This window comes from Gadus macrocephalus, chromosome 7 (genome assembly GCF_031168955.1).
Source record: "Gadus macrocephalus chromosome 7, ASM3116895v1".
NCBI classification, from domain to species: domain Eukaryota; kingdom Metazoa; phylum Chordata; class Actinopteri; order Gadiformes; family Gadidae; genus Gadus; species Gadus macrocephalus.
The window spans coordinates 14,221,044-14,236,334 of NC_082388.1; the positions used below are offsets into that span (position 1 = coordinate 14,221,044).

The window sequence follows — 15,291 nt, forward strand, 5'->3', positions numbered from 1 at the left end:
TCCCTCAAACGAACGATTCAAGGCTAAATGAAAGTTTTCGAATATTTTATGCGCCAATAAAAAATTTACATAATAACAGGTGGATGGAATTGCACCTCATATCATGTGCAAATTGCCACCATGTATTTCTGAAATAAACTTGCAAGAAATACCCCAAAACTCCAATCTAATACACAGCCTAAATATCAATGAGAGCTGTCTGCGAGAGCTTCCACCAGAAACCAAAAGTCAGTTGAATCTGTATCAGTTTGACTGTTTCCACCAAGGTTAACAGAGGTGAACTACTCCACAATTTAACTCGCCACATGGCATTATCTACTGCTGTTTTGGCTGTCGAGTCGACCCATCTAATGGTTAGTCAGCAAGGTAACCGTACGGTACTTTCGGCCAATTCATTAGAATGAGGTGACATAATGTTATCAAATGGGGACTGAACATTACGTCAATAAAACTTGAATACATTAAAACGTCCATGAACATAATTTCTGCCTGAGTCACATCGGTAGATATTCAATGGCAATTGTGGAGCAGACAACAACTCCCATAGTTGTTTTAGTTCAATGTCATTAAACTATGTCTTTTTGGATTGTTTTTATTGAGAGACCCCTAGCGACAGCCATTACGTTTTAAACCTTAAGAAATCGGTTGGTAGACCTTGCTAATATAAAATTGTTTAGTTCTAATTTTGCAAAGAAACCATGGACCTTGTACTGATAACCAATTTAAACTGCTTTCAAGGAACTGTTTTGCCGGTTCTTCTATTTTTGTTGTACAGCTCAAAGCCCCCGACAGATGCTTCAGTTAGCCGGGACAGACGCAACATAATGTTTGCGTCCAAAATAGAATTGCGCTACATGTGCCTTACTCCGTTCAAACAATGCAAATCCTTTTCTTATTTTGGTGGTGATTCACATATCAACCAAAATTTGACAAATATTTTGGCTAATTGTTGCTTTTATTATTAAAATAATTATTGTCTGTAAAGATGTGAGTGACTGCCCACCGACACGGCACAACTGCTAGCAACAGACTAGTGAGGCTCATTGACATGCAAGGTTTGTCAGCCAAAGCTGTAATTCTATCAGCTTGACAGATAAAACCGCTCCATTAGCGAGACATTTACACAAACAGCATCCATAGATTTGTTTTCATGTATGTGTGAGTTGGTGCAGTGTGGTAGACACTAAACTATCTCCGTGTCCCTCTCACTCCGAGGGGAGCACTAGTCCTGGTAGTGTTCCACTTAGTCATATCTGTTTACTCCTCACCCTGGGCCTCCTTCAGGTCCTCAGTGGATGATACATCCATTTAATCTTTCAGCCGTTTGCGTCCTTCATGCCTGGTTCCCTTTCCCCCCCCCTTCTAGTTCTTACTGCCAAAGTCCTTCTGAGAGAATTTTTGAAAATTTTTGAAATACCCACCATCTCCATCAAAATGCTTGAGGGTTGTTTTGCCGAGCCGCGGTCTCAGCCAAGGGTCAGCTCCATTCCTTCAAATCCAATCAGACACTTTTTGCTTGGCGCTATGCACGTCTCCAGAATCCATTTAAGACCTCATTCCATCTGGCCGTCGTTCACTCATCCATCCTTTGTATGAATCCATCAACACCTCTGTTCAATTCATCCACCCATCCATTATATTAATTCCTCCAGTACCCCCCCCCCTAACCCCCCCCCCCCCCCCCCAGTACGCCTTCACCCATCCATTAAACCTGGAAGAGGAGGACTGCAGGGAGAGCAGATGGCAGAGCTAATGCGTTGTTTTCATTTCAAACAGGATGAAATTCTCTCCCTAATCATCATCAAACTCATCATCATAACCAATGGCTTTACTGCCGTTTGGGATGGCAACCGGGTAGAAAGAGAGCCGGGGAAGATGTGCGGAGACTACGCAGTTGGAGGATTCTGGAGACGATTTTCTCCGACCCAATCTGTGTTTTTTCAAATAACTTTTTGGTATCCTCCGCTCGCCTGGAACCTCAACAGGTGATACAGAGAAAAAGGAACCGGTACCAGGTAGTATCAATCCTTTCTCAAATGGAAAACTAAAACAGACGAGGACTGCCGAGAATAGTTCAGCAGTAACATGTGATGGAAAAGAGCCTTAAGAGAGCATGGGTCAGCCACTTAAAAAAGGTAAATGGTGGGAGAGCAGAGAACTGAAATAGAAGTAGAGAAGACAGATGGTGCTTTAGACGGAATGACAATTCCCAAATGAGCAACAACAATGATGCATTGTATGTACTGTAGTGGGCTAGACTACAGTAAATACAGTCAGAATCACACAAAGCCACAGTCTCACAAAGACTTATTCACAGCTAAACAAAGACGCACATAAACAACACTCATCCAAAAATAGTGTCAGGACGGCCATTTATCCAGAAAGCCATCAAGGCTGGAACTAGCAGGTAAACTATAAAAATCTCATCACATACTTTGGTTCTCTAGTTTTTTTGTATATTCTTCGGCTCTGTACTGCTCCTTGAGTGTCTGGGCTTGGTTGGACCTCATCCCAGTTTTCCCATGTAACATTACAATACGGTTTGCTTTTTGCTGTTGAAAACTTGCAAACATCAATTGGTCTCCTGTTATTGGCCAGAAATTGCAACGGCTCCTAGGAAGGCAGCGTAGTAGATGTCATGGCAAGAGAAAGTTATGATGTTAACTACATATTCTAATAAGGGCTGTGCCAATTATTATTTTAATTTTATTTCTTTAATGGTCTGACTGACGGTGAACATTGGTCACCAGAAACTAAAATAAATAACCCAAAGATTACTGTGTCAAACTCCTCATCCCTCCTTTTCTCAAAGTAAGCGCACTTAGATCACACGTTACACTCACCTTAACAGAACAGGAGGGGGGAGAGCTATTATAGTATATTGGGCCTGTTGATTATCAATGCAAGTTATGATAAGAGCAGGCCTCACTCTATGTGTATTTTCCAAATTGCCTGCTCCCCCGCCCCAATCTACAAATGTGATCACTGAACAAATCAAAGAGAAATCTTTGTTTGTATTGCCCATCAAAGCCTGTAGTATATAACAAGCTGATTCAAATAGGCCCAGACTAGAGTCAGCCGGCTTCACCTGAACAGAGCGGTCACTTCTGCACAGCTTTGTGACCTTACAATCAAATTAGGACACTCCCCGGTCTATGCAGTGATAAACAAAACCATGACTTCTGAAAGTAGCATTGACTGGTATAGTAGAGTATCCACTTGGCCTGGGGACTGAAGCTGTTTCTGGAATATGATGGTGCAGGTCCAAATGATCGGACTTAAATGCATCAAATACATGTCAATTGTGTCTTAAAGATCCAAACATGTATATTAGGGACAACACTCTCTCACAATCTGATTTGTATTTAAACGGTGTCTGAATGATTTTGGACATTGATATTTACGCTGTTAGGCTTCCCCACCCTGAAGACCTTTCTCCCCAAACGTCCCCTGAGGAGGTGACTGGGTTTAGCAGGCTTCTGACTCAACCCCTTTGGAAGTGAACGGCCGACTCGGGTTCTGGCCCAGACCCAGTCTCTGTGGTAGGGGAGCCAGGCCGGCCAGCCAGCCAGTCACTGGTCTAGTTAGTGTGCTTCGTTCACTGAGCTCAGCCCTTTTGCCTGTCAGGACACTCGGCCAGAGAGGGACGCCTGCCTAGAGTGCGGTCTGAGGACGGACGCGGTGACACAGTCCAATCGGCATGGTGTGTTTTGGACCAACTGTTACACCACACGGTTTTAATGGCTCAGCCGTCTGTCCAGTCATTCACTGTTGTCGGTAACAGAGCCAAGCGAGCTTCCCCTGTGATGTGGTTCATGAAGCAACTGACCCAGAGCAGAAGCGCCTGGCTGATCTCGTGGGTTTTCTGTAAAAGGAGAAAATCCTGATTTTCAACCCACAATTGATTGGGCTGACCATTTAGCTGGTAACTTAAAAGACGCAACTCAGTCGATAAGTCCCTCGGCTAGCCAAAACAACCCTCGGCAAGTTGGCTTCACAGTCAATCAGATAATCAACCCTGCTATTATCTTCTGTACCAGATACGTGTGCACGTGTGTACATGTGTGAGGCTGTACAATATGGCCCTGATGAATTGGCCAACAAACAAGGACATCCAAGACTGCTCTGGATATACTGCCTAGTTCTATCCACTTTTCAGCACCCGCAAGAACACATAACTCAAACCCCCTCTCTGCCCTCAGGATAAAAAGTTATTTCTTATGACAACATATTATTACTCTCTCTCAGAGTCTATAGGCCTGGGCACGGAGCCTTTTTGGGTCGTGACCCTCAGAGTTAAATAGGACATTTCTAATGTGTATTCAACTAGCCATCAATCTGGCAGGCAGCCAAAACACTGCGTTAGCTTGCTGCGGTCAGCTAGCGCACCCTTTGAACCCGAGTCGTCCACTTAGTTTCGTAGTGAACATCATCACAAAAGAGTGTATACTCAAACAGACAGGTTCTAGACGTTGGTATCTGATAACAATTGGATTGGAATTCCAACATTATTACCGTGGCATGCGTTTGCCCTGCCATAGCAATTCAACAAGGGCTGAATGTGATTCGGTACATTCGTTACTCCATGTACGTGCATGCCTTTGGGGTGCTCATCAGATAATCAGTTACATCAGTTACAACTAGGGATCGACCGATATATCGGTCGGCCGATATTATCGGCCGATATTCGCGGTTTTTACGTGTATCGGTATCGGCCGATACGCGGCTGATTTTCGCCGATTTTTTTATTTATTTTTTTTACTTGTTCTACCTCACCTGTTTTTAATATTTGTTAAATATTGTTCATCTACTTGTTCTTACTTGTTCTACTTCACCTGTTTTTACTATTTGTTAAATATTGTTTTTTATATTGAAGTTCAATAAATGTTCCTTAAAAAAAAAAAAAAAAAAAAAAAAAAAATCGTCTCAAGAAAATCGGTATCGGCGTATCGGCGTATCGGCTAAGGCTGAGGAAAAAATATCGGTATCGTATCAGCCCTAAAAAAATCGGTATCGGTCGATCCCTAGTTACAACACTCCCAGTAAGAGCGGTGGAGTGCATCATGCTCACCAACACAGTAGTGTAGGCGTTTCAGCACGGCCAGACAACCCGTCCACCACACCATGATGACTGAGCGTGTGGAGACATGGTGTTATCAAAGGCGGCCGGGTTGCTGGTTATCAGGCATACATCGAGTGCATGTGCAGAGCAGCCCGTTTGCGGCAGGGTTCTGAAGTCCATTACGAATGGAAACTATTAGTGTTCAAGCCCTGCTTGTACATCTGTGACATGGAGGATTCTTACTCATCTTATCTGATGGTGGGGCTTTCCGGAAGAACCCGCAGAGAATGCGATGCAAAACCGGTGCGAGGAGCTGTACTGTACTGCGTGCAACACTGTGGTGTCAGGAGACGCATGTACATATTGGAGCGCCTCAGAACTTTCATGCAACTTTTCTCTCATGTCCTCATTTCATCTTTCAAATGTCGCAGTTCATCGTTTCAGATTTTAGATGCTAGTTGCCAATGGGATTATTTATTTATTTTCTTTCTGCAGACATTTGGCAACGCAGTGCTATTTTAAGAAACAATTAACATTACTGCATTCCATCATATTGTAGGGCAAACAAAAACCAGGGAGCCAGCTAATGATCCGATTAGCTACTGGGAATAGAGCTGAGAGTGGAGCACAGTGAAGTAGAGAGTATTGCACTTTCATAAGTGAATAGCATAGACATTTTTATTATTGTTACACAAAAATGTATTGTTGGAATCTTTATATCAATGTATTGATCTAATCTGTTTAACCAATACAGCCTGCTGTTTCTAATATGATCATCTTCATGAAATGAGAGTTCACCTAACAAGAGTCAACCTGATCTCATTGTTTCTGAAAGGCTCTCTGTTCTTCCCTTTCAAGATTGGAATGGTTACTCTGAAACTAAAGCACACCACAAACATTTCCTGCCGTCAAGTTCTCTACCGCGGCACAGACAAAGTTGGCAGAAAACAAAATATACCGGTATATTCTGTATACTCCATGTCAGATATCAATTTCAAAAACCATTCCTAACCCTGCCTTGGGCTCTCCTCTATCCATTATTTTCTGTAGTGTGTGTGCATGCCATCTTTCTTCAGTTTTACCAAAGCTCTTCAGATTGCTTTAGTATACAGCCCCTGGTTCAGCGCTGATGGCCCTGTCCATGCTGAACCTTATCACTGGAGAGTAATACAGTTTCAACCCGTCTCATTCTGGGTTACTGTTTGCAATCAGCATGAATGATGGTCTCCAGGGACCAGAGTTCAGTTATAAAACAAAGAACCTACTGGGGTTTTTGGTTTTGTTCCCTTATTTGGCTCAGAAATAAGTCAATATCAAGTGTAGGAGCCCCAGGCCTGGAACAAGCCAGAGTGAGACTATTGTGTTGCATTGTGTTTATACAAATAGAGTTGACTTGACTTGAATATAGACATATCGTCACATTGAATTAGCTGTATGATTTCAATATAAACTTTTATCCCCTTGCGTTTATTTGCCAAGCAGTGTGTCATTGTCGGAAGTCTATGAGGGCTGTACAATGCAACAACAACAAAAATATAGATGTTAGCTAAACCTGGAGAAAACTGCTGCAATAGCCAGGAGGGTAAAGATTTCAAAGTGATAAAAACCAGATAGGCTATAAAGAAATAACATATCTGTTTATTTAAGTTACAAGAGAACTCCTTAGGCTGGAGCGTTACCAAACATCATGTGCCAGAATGTAATACTGCAGTACCGAGAACTGATCTCAAAGACACAAAGTCCTTAGCTTTGTACGGAGCCCTACACAGCTCACCGCTCAGGATTAAGCAGAAATATCATTCCCTCCTCCATCTAATGCTTAGGAAGCGTTGTTTCCTTACAGAGTGAATGTCAGGTTGTGGCTGGTGTTGCGGTTTTGCATCCCCAAAGCTTGACACGATGCTAGGAAAGGAAAAACGAAGCATTGCCAGGTGATGAGGAGGACACAGGAGAGGAAAATGTAATCAAATAAATATGAAAATAGACAAAAGGAGGATTTCATGTTTGTTGACCCTGCTGCCATATGGCTGGTAGCGATTAACCAATACATTCAAATAAGCCCCATCTTGGCTGTCTCGTTGAGCGAGAGCGAAAAGAGAGAAAAGAGAGAGACAGGAGAGAAGAGAGAGCGAGAAGACAGACAGTAGGTGTGTTCTATCCACCTGCTTTTATGCGAATTGCTCATAAAAAACTATAATCTCAATAAAGGAAAACAGTTAGGGGAACTGGAAAGAGTTGGTGTGTTGATAAAAGTTGACTATGCCTAAAAACAATGACAATAGATTCACTCAATACATTTTAATAAATTATGGTCTACAGATATCCCGTGACTTCAATTTCCCTCAAACCTCCGCTCGCATGCACACAGGACTGTTCCAAAGAGTCTTCAGGGAGCACATAGCTGTTATATCAGTGTGGGTAAACCCGTTCAAAAAGGTCCATTGTCCAGTGTTCGCTTCGTCAGCAAGCTCTCGTTTCCTCCGTCTGAGGTTTGACAGGTGCTCTTTGGGTTAGGTAATCTGGTAGTGCCCTCTTCCTCTGCAGTGGAATAATGTCACAGAGAGAGCGAGAGAGAGAGAGAACTCCTCATGTATGTAATTATTTTCCTTCCCCGAGTCCTCACTGGGGACGGAGGCTGTGGACTAGCAGCCAGGGCCTTTATCCACTGTGTGCACAAACCCAGCGTTACACAACATCCTAATAACTTCCCTTTGGCCCTGGCCAGCCCACGGAGAGACGGGCCGGGGGGAGGGATAGACAGAGAGAGAGAGGGGAGGGAGAGGGGGGAGACTAACAGGCACACTCTGGCTGTGTCTTACTCACAAAGTGAGAAGGGGAGGAGAGGGAAAGGGTAGAAGGGATACACAGAGAGAGAGACAGACAGAGAGAGAGAGAAACAAAATGCAAAACAGTTAGAGCAATAGAGAGATAGAGCGATAAATGGGTAAGGGAATTATAGTGATAGACATATGAACAGATTATCATTGCATGACAATCTGTTATACAATGCTTTGGCACTATAACAATGCATCATATGGCTGCCAATAAAGACAACTTGAAATTTGAGAGAGGGAGAAAGGAGTTCAGAGAGAACATATTTTGAGTGAGACAGAGAAAGAGAGAGAGGTGAGGGATAGAGGCACCGAAGAGAGATGGACAGGAGTAGAGAGAGGGAAGAGAGAAGAGAGGATTAGGGAGAGAGAGAGACAGGGGTTAAGGGACAGAAAACTTTTGAGATGTAGAAAGAATGATAGGACATACAAAGAAAGAGAATCACAGAAGGATGAATGAAGGGAGAGAGAGCAAGAGAGGGTTGGGGGGGGATACTGGGGTGGTCTGAGTCAGACAGACCCCGCAGCCTTTTTCCTCTCCAACCATTTTTGGATGATGATGTCATTATTCATATAAAAACACACACCGCCAAGGAAAACCGTGTCTGAGCCTCAGGCTGAGAGGAGGGAGAGCGAGGGAGGGAGAGATAGAGGGACAGAGAGGGGGGCAGAGAGGGGGAGACCGAGAGGGAGACCGAGACAGAGAGGGGGAGACAGAGACACAGAGAGGGAGAGACAGAGTGAGAGACTGAGACAGAGAGGGAGAGAAAGAGTGTGAGAGACAGAGAGTGAGAGAGGGAGACAGAGGGACAGAAAGAGACAGACAGAGACAAAGAGACAGAGACAGAGAGATATAGAATGAGTTTCCATCCAAATGTATCGCACATTTTTACAGAATATCTGGATTCAATTTTCTCCAGCGCTACTTTCTGACGGAAAACATGGAGAAGAAACGACCTGTTAATGTTCCCATTTCCGGCACCTATAAGTCTGTTTGTCTACCGGGACACACACAGAAATGTGATCTCCATCTCGTTGTTTTTTATAAAAAAAAAAAAGAACCAGGTCACATTCATTATAAGTGGAAACGATACGATTTTGATTTGATCATTTGATTTGAAAATATGTAACCATACATCATAGGAGCCACGAGCGGCCAGGGGCACAAACTCAACTTCTGTGGGACCGTAAATGTTACCAATGCAGAAGAAGAGCAGCAACGAAATGGATGAGAGCGCTCCAGCATGAGAGCGCCAGTCCAACCTCAGTGGACAGAGCGCAGTGACGGAGAGCGCGCTGGACACCAGACATGGTTAGAACCTATAGTATGACAGCGATGAGCTCCTGGAAGAGCAGAGGCGATAGGCCCGTGTGCATACAGGTGGATCTTGAGTGTCTCTCTGAAATTTAGTCGCGTGAATTCTGTACGTCATAATTTCTTTCACATTTTTGAGCATAGAATCACCAAAAATGTAAAAAGCTTTTATGAATAGAAAGAGCTCAGAAATAAGGGGGAATAGAGACAGTTGTGAGGAGTGATGATAAACAGCAAGAATTATCCAAGGAAAAAAACAAGCAAGATAAAGACTTGTTTAAGACTTAAAGCACAGACCAAAGAGGTTCAAGGGATAGCAATGGAAGATCGCAAGAGAGAAAGAGTGAGAAAGGTGATAAGCATAAGAAGATAGCAGCACCTGTCACAATCTCACATATTCCCACCCCTCTATCTCCTCGTTCATCCCATCTGTCTACTCATCTGTCTATTCATTTCCCCATCAGTTTATCAGTCATCATTATGCTATCGCACTCATGGCATTGGCATGTACGCATCCATCCTTACAATCTCTGACAGTTTTCTCCTCTTCCTTTCCCCCACCTACGCAACCGCTCAGCCGAGTGTGCGTGCGTGCGTCTGTGTTTACATGCCGCTATTAACATGTCGCGATTAACATGTTGCATGTTTATGTGTGGACAACACTCCGGCTGAACAGATACACATGGGCAGACCCAATGCAGATAGAGTTGGCTGCTTCCTGACTTATCTACCATCTATTTAAAGTCTTTACCGTGTATCAGGTAGGTGGTTTTCACAATTCATGCAGGGCTAGATGGGAGAATTGCATGGAATATGTGTTTGTGTCATTAAGAAAGAAAAGCTAAACAGGTGATAACTGGGACTAGCAGTGAGTAATCCCTAAAGTCAATTAGACGTATTTTTAAAAGTTAAGTATTAGTTAATATATCATCGGTGTGATGTGGTAAGAGTTGAAAACCTTGGCAGGACAAAGGACATGAATCACTGCAAAAAGCACAACAGGATGGGGTGCCTTTTGTTTACGTTTAAAAATTGCGTGCGTGTGTGTGTGTGTTGTTAATGAGTTGGTTAAACACGTGCACATATATAATGCGTACATGTGCATGTGCAGCCCTCAGAGTCGTTAAGAGGCCGTCTGACTCTGAACCCTTTTATTAGTTCCTCGAGTGCCAGACTCACCACAAGGACCCTGACCACAGCTGGATCACAGCAAGATGGCCACAACACCGTGTCCGGGCTCTCCCAGTCTGTCTGTAAATGCCTCATCGCGAATACCCCTGTATATGTGAGTGCATCAGAATGCATACCCCTGTGTGTGTGTGAGTGCATCAGCGTGCACGCCTCTCTCTGTGTGTGTGTGTGTGTGTGTGTGCATCAGCGTCCGTCCGTCCGTCCGTCCGTCCGTCCGTCCGTGTGTGTGTGTTCCCCTGCTTACCGGACCACGGGCTGGGGGATGGCCTCCAGGTTGGCTGGGACCTGGACCCCCTTCTCCCACTCCTGCCTCCATGGGTCCGAGAGCACGTAGAAGTCGCCCAGCTGGGCCGAGTCCGCCAGCTTCATGGCCGTGATGAAGTCGGTGCGGAACACCTGGGGGGACGAGGCAGAGAAACGAGACCCGGTTAGGACTCCCTGAAGGAATGATGTAGGCCTGTCCTGGCGTTTGGTGGTGGGATCGGGGTATCCTCGTTCTTAGCGCACCTTGCTCTCTAGGTATTACGGGTTCCTTCGTTGACTTTACACTGCATGAGGAGTTATATCCCATTTCAAACCAGCACAATCATAACAGAACATCTTAATCTCAGACTTTGATTTTGATCTTTTCTACATTTTCTTTGGGATTTTACTAGAGCGATAACAATAATACCAGGCAAACATTTCAGATGCCAAATTAGTCCTTTGTTTTGCTTTGGGTAAACAGAATAATAATCAGCCGAGTGAAGAAACATCAAGCAAGAATTTCCACACAACATACGAGTGCTTTGTGCAGCATTGATGAATAAGATAATAGCGCCAATACGAGAGATAATAGCTTACGGACAGTCCCAGAGCAATTGTTTTCTAAACCACTGACGCAATAAAAAAGCCATTACTCCCAGACTCTTCTGAGTCATCTGCATGTTTCAACCCCACAGACATCCCTCATGGTAAATATCAGCAGGTGTGTGTGACCCGTCCTTCACTCAACCGTGTGAAGGACAGGATGGCGAAAGGTGGAGAGAAGGGGTGGAGAGAGAGGTGGCGATGGGGAAGAAGTGAAAGGGTGGTGGGGGTACAGGAGGAGAGAAAATAGATTGGATGAGCAGTAGGAGGAAACATTGGAGGTAGGGGAATGGCGAGGTGGAGAGGAGGGAAGGCTGGGGGGTGTGAGGAGAGAGGAGAGGGGGGGGAAACAGGCAGATGAAGAGAGGGATGGTGGCTGAACAGGGAGGTACGGAGAGGGAATGAGAGGAGAGGCACAGAGGTGGACAATTAACAGGGATGTATGGAGACAGGGAGATGGAACGAGGGATGAGGGGAGAGGCAGGGAGGAGGAGAGAGGGAGGTGGATGAACAGGGACGTAGGGAGAGGGAACCAGGCAGGGAGGTGGAGAGACAGGGAGAAGGAGAGACAGGTGCTGCTGTATTGAATTAGAGGCGTTTATTTTGAAGTCAGAGGACATGCTGTTGTGACATTCCTTCTACCAGTGGGAGACATAAGGCATCTGAATGCAGTGTTAAGGCTTGCTGCTATGAAAAAAACAAGCCAATCATGCCATGGTTGTAACAGTTACCCCCTGACGATAGAGCGGAGGATTTTAGAAACCTGGTTATGATTGAAGTGTTGGTAAGCCAACACATTTCCTCTTCTGCCAGCAGTAAAAGGTCATCTGCAAAAGTATGACTGCACTGATAGCAGGTTTGTGTGTTTATGTGTGTCTTAAGGTGTAAGCACACAGGTATGGACACGGACACACACACACACACACACACACACACACACACACACACACACACACACACACACACACACACACACACACACACACACACACACACACACACACACACACACACACACACACACGTATTAGACAAACACAGTCCCATGTTTTATTAGCCCTCGATCTCAATCTGTATGTCTCCGTACTTCAATTTCCTTCTCCATCCATCCACACCTCCCTGTCCATCAGCGTCTCCATCTAGTGCTAATCCTACCTCTGTTCCTCCACCACACCCTCCTCCAGCCTGTGATGGCCTCCACACAACCCAACAGGGTGGCGCCAAATCAAACGAGTTGAAGCAAACCGACCGAGAAACAGGGGATGAAACCGACACGAGATTGAAGGGCTGTGATTTGCCAGGTAATATTTCATAGTAATAATAGTAACAGTGTCCTCACACGTATGTACCATCGACACACAGGCCCTCCCATGGATACAACGAGGGCGAAGACACCTTCTGGAGGACAAACCGAAGGTGCTGCAGCAACATGAAGAAGGGACACGCTAGTAATGCAGGAGGGAGGGATGAGGGGAGGAGAAGGGTGAATGCATGGTACGACGCTGTATGTCACCGTCAAATGAACTGGAGAGAGAGGGATGAAGAGGCCGAGAGAGAGCAAGGTGATGCGTCACTGTGCTAAGGTTAGATAGTGGTGGCAACATACTGGAAGGGACAAGGGATGAAAATGAGGTCGAGGAGTATGTTAAATGGTTGTGTTGTAAAGGCAAAGTGACAGGCAAGGACGGTGGGGGGGGGGGGGGGGGGGGTGTGTGTGTGTGTGTGTGTGTGTGTGTGTGTGTGTGTGTGTGTGTGTGTGTGTGTGTGTGTGTGTGTGTGTGTGTGTGTGTGTGTGTGTGTGTGTGTGTGCGCGCGTCATGATTGCAAATAACGTTACCCAGCTTCAGTTGCCTGGCTGCTGTTTAAATACAAATAAAGAGTGAGCTACAGCGTGCGTTCGGCGCTGGACAAAACATATGCAATGATATCAATAATAACGTGCCCACATAACGCCATGTTGCATCATTGAAAACGACTTTGTGGATGCACAGTTGACGCTAAAAAGAGGTGCGTGCCATCTCGCTGTAGTGTTCAGCTAGCTTGAAATGGCCATTCTCCATAACCACATGATAAAACAACAGAAACGGGCCCCAGGCCAGCAGTCGGTGGGACCAGAGATACACCCTTGATGGAGAGAGGCTCAACCCAGATGAGTTATATCCCAGAGGTGGCTGCCTGGTTGTTGATGTGGATTCCAGGTGGTAAAGAAAGTTCCACAACCAATCAGTTCAATTATCTCTGTGTGAAACACAGCAACGGGTAGCAGAGCGAGTTTCCACTGCCCGAGCAAAATCACTCAAACTCGTCTGCCCAAATTGTACGAGGCCACTTATGATACCATGACCCTTCATTTTAAAACCTATATTTCCATTGAGATGCATTATTCTTTTATACACCTTCAAGGCGTTCATGGTGTCACTATGTTAAACCTGGTCTCACACGGGGGTCTCATCCTCCCCTTGCGAGCCACTTAATTTAAACAAACCTTCTGGTCTCAGCAACAACATGTGAAGACAGAGGCTTTTACTATACAATACATCCTGCCTCCAAACATGTCAACAAATAAAACATGTTTAGAGGAATTTGGGGAAAATCAACAGAATTTGACATAAATGGACAAAGGATAGACAAAGCTAATCATGTTGACTTCATATATCCTCTACCGCTATTGTCAGTCATCAGATGGTGTTCATCTTGGAAATCACACTTTTCGCATTAATTCCAGAAAATGAGCAGCACAAAGCATTTTTTTATGATGACAAAGCCTCTTCATGTTTGGCAAGTACCCCGTCCTCATAGCACTTAACATTTTTGACGGGTTTGACAAAAAAATAAGTCCCAAATGCAAAAGATTGATCGTGGAATATGGGAGATGTATGAGCAATGAGGGCCATTCACACATTCAGGTGAAGCAACAATGATGGCTTTTGTACACCACCAGTTTAGGGTGTCAGACTGTAAAACTCTCTCCCTCTCATTTTTGTAAAATCCTGGTAAAATAGGTTATAACCTTTATTACTAAGAAGTGATGATGAATCCTATATTCATGCCACTGTGGGATTCAAGCACATTTCCTAAACCAAAGACTTATAAGTAGAGGATGGACCAACAGATATACAAACAGCCAGACAGACAGACCAATAAAAATGATGAAGATCCCCTATTCCTATATCCCACCAACTCAGCAACCTTTAAAAGAAGAACACACAATTGTACAATCTCACATACTCCCATAAATACGTCTTGTCGAATGATAAATTTATCTCTCTCTCTCTCTCTCTCTCTCTCTCACACACACACACACACACACACACACACACACACACACACACACACACACACACACACACACACACACACACACACACACACACACACACACACACACACACACACTTCCATAAACAAATTCTATCAGCACACATTCACACTTCTTCTTCTGTCAGCAGCTGTGTTGTGCTGAGTTATGAGCTGTGCGGACGCGGGCCCCTCATTAAGTCCAATCTGGGTCGACAGCGAAGACGCGTAGAGCGATGCCAGCTGACAGGCTGACGACATTAAAAGTCGCATTGGAGAAACACTGGCCTGCGTTGGAGATCATTAAGAGCAGATCTGTGTATAATAAAAAAGCAAAAAAAAAAAAAAAAAAAAAGCAAAATGGTGTATCTATAAGTCTTAGGAGCACCAGTCGATAGATGACGCATCCATCACGCGGCAGGAATTACGCTCGATGGCTGATGTGCCACTACCCTTCAGCTCCAGGGAGAGCAGCCAGGAGATGGATGCTTGTAACCAGGCCGTCGAGGGGGGCTTGAAATTGATGAGTGATCATTGATCTGGATCTCCTGCTGTTGAAACCGTCACATATTATCGCCCTCCTCTGTGGATATAGTGGCATGGAACAACAGCCTTTAATCGTTATTCAACTGGCCTCATGAAGGAGACTTTATATTAGTATCCCCCTAGTCTGATGCAGGCTAGCTGAAATCTGGGCACACGGGACGCTTCATTTCGGTACACTTCATCTTTGTTTTGACCAGTCA

At 44.7% G+C, this 15,291-nt stretch overlaps 1 protein-coding gene across 1 annotated transcript in view; it reads right to left on the reverse strand.

The window, feature by feature from the left end:
- Positions 1-15,291, reverse strand: part of jade2 (jade family PHD finger 2) — a 121,916-nt gene that overhangs the window by 60,601 nt on the left and 46,024 nt on the right. Inside the window, exon 4 of the mRNA XM_060056792.1 lies at positions 10,644-10,795. Within this exon, the coding sequence (XP_059912775.1) occupies positions 10,644-10,795 (152 nt within the window). The remainder of the gene's footprint in view (positions 1-10,643; positions 10,796-15,291) is intronic.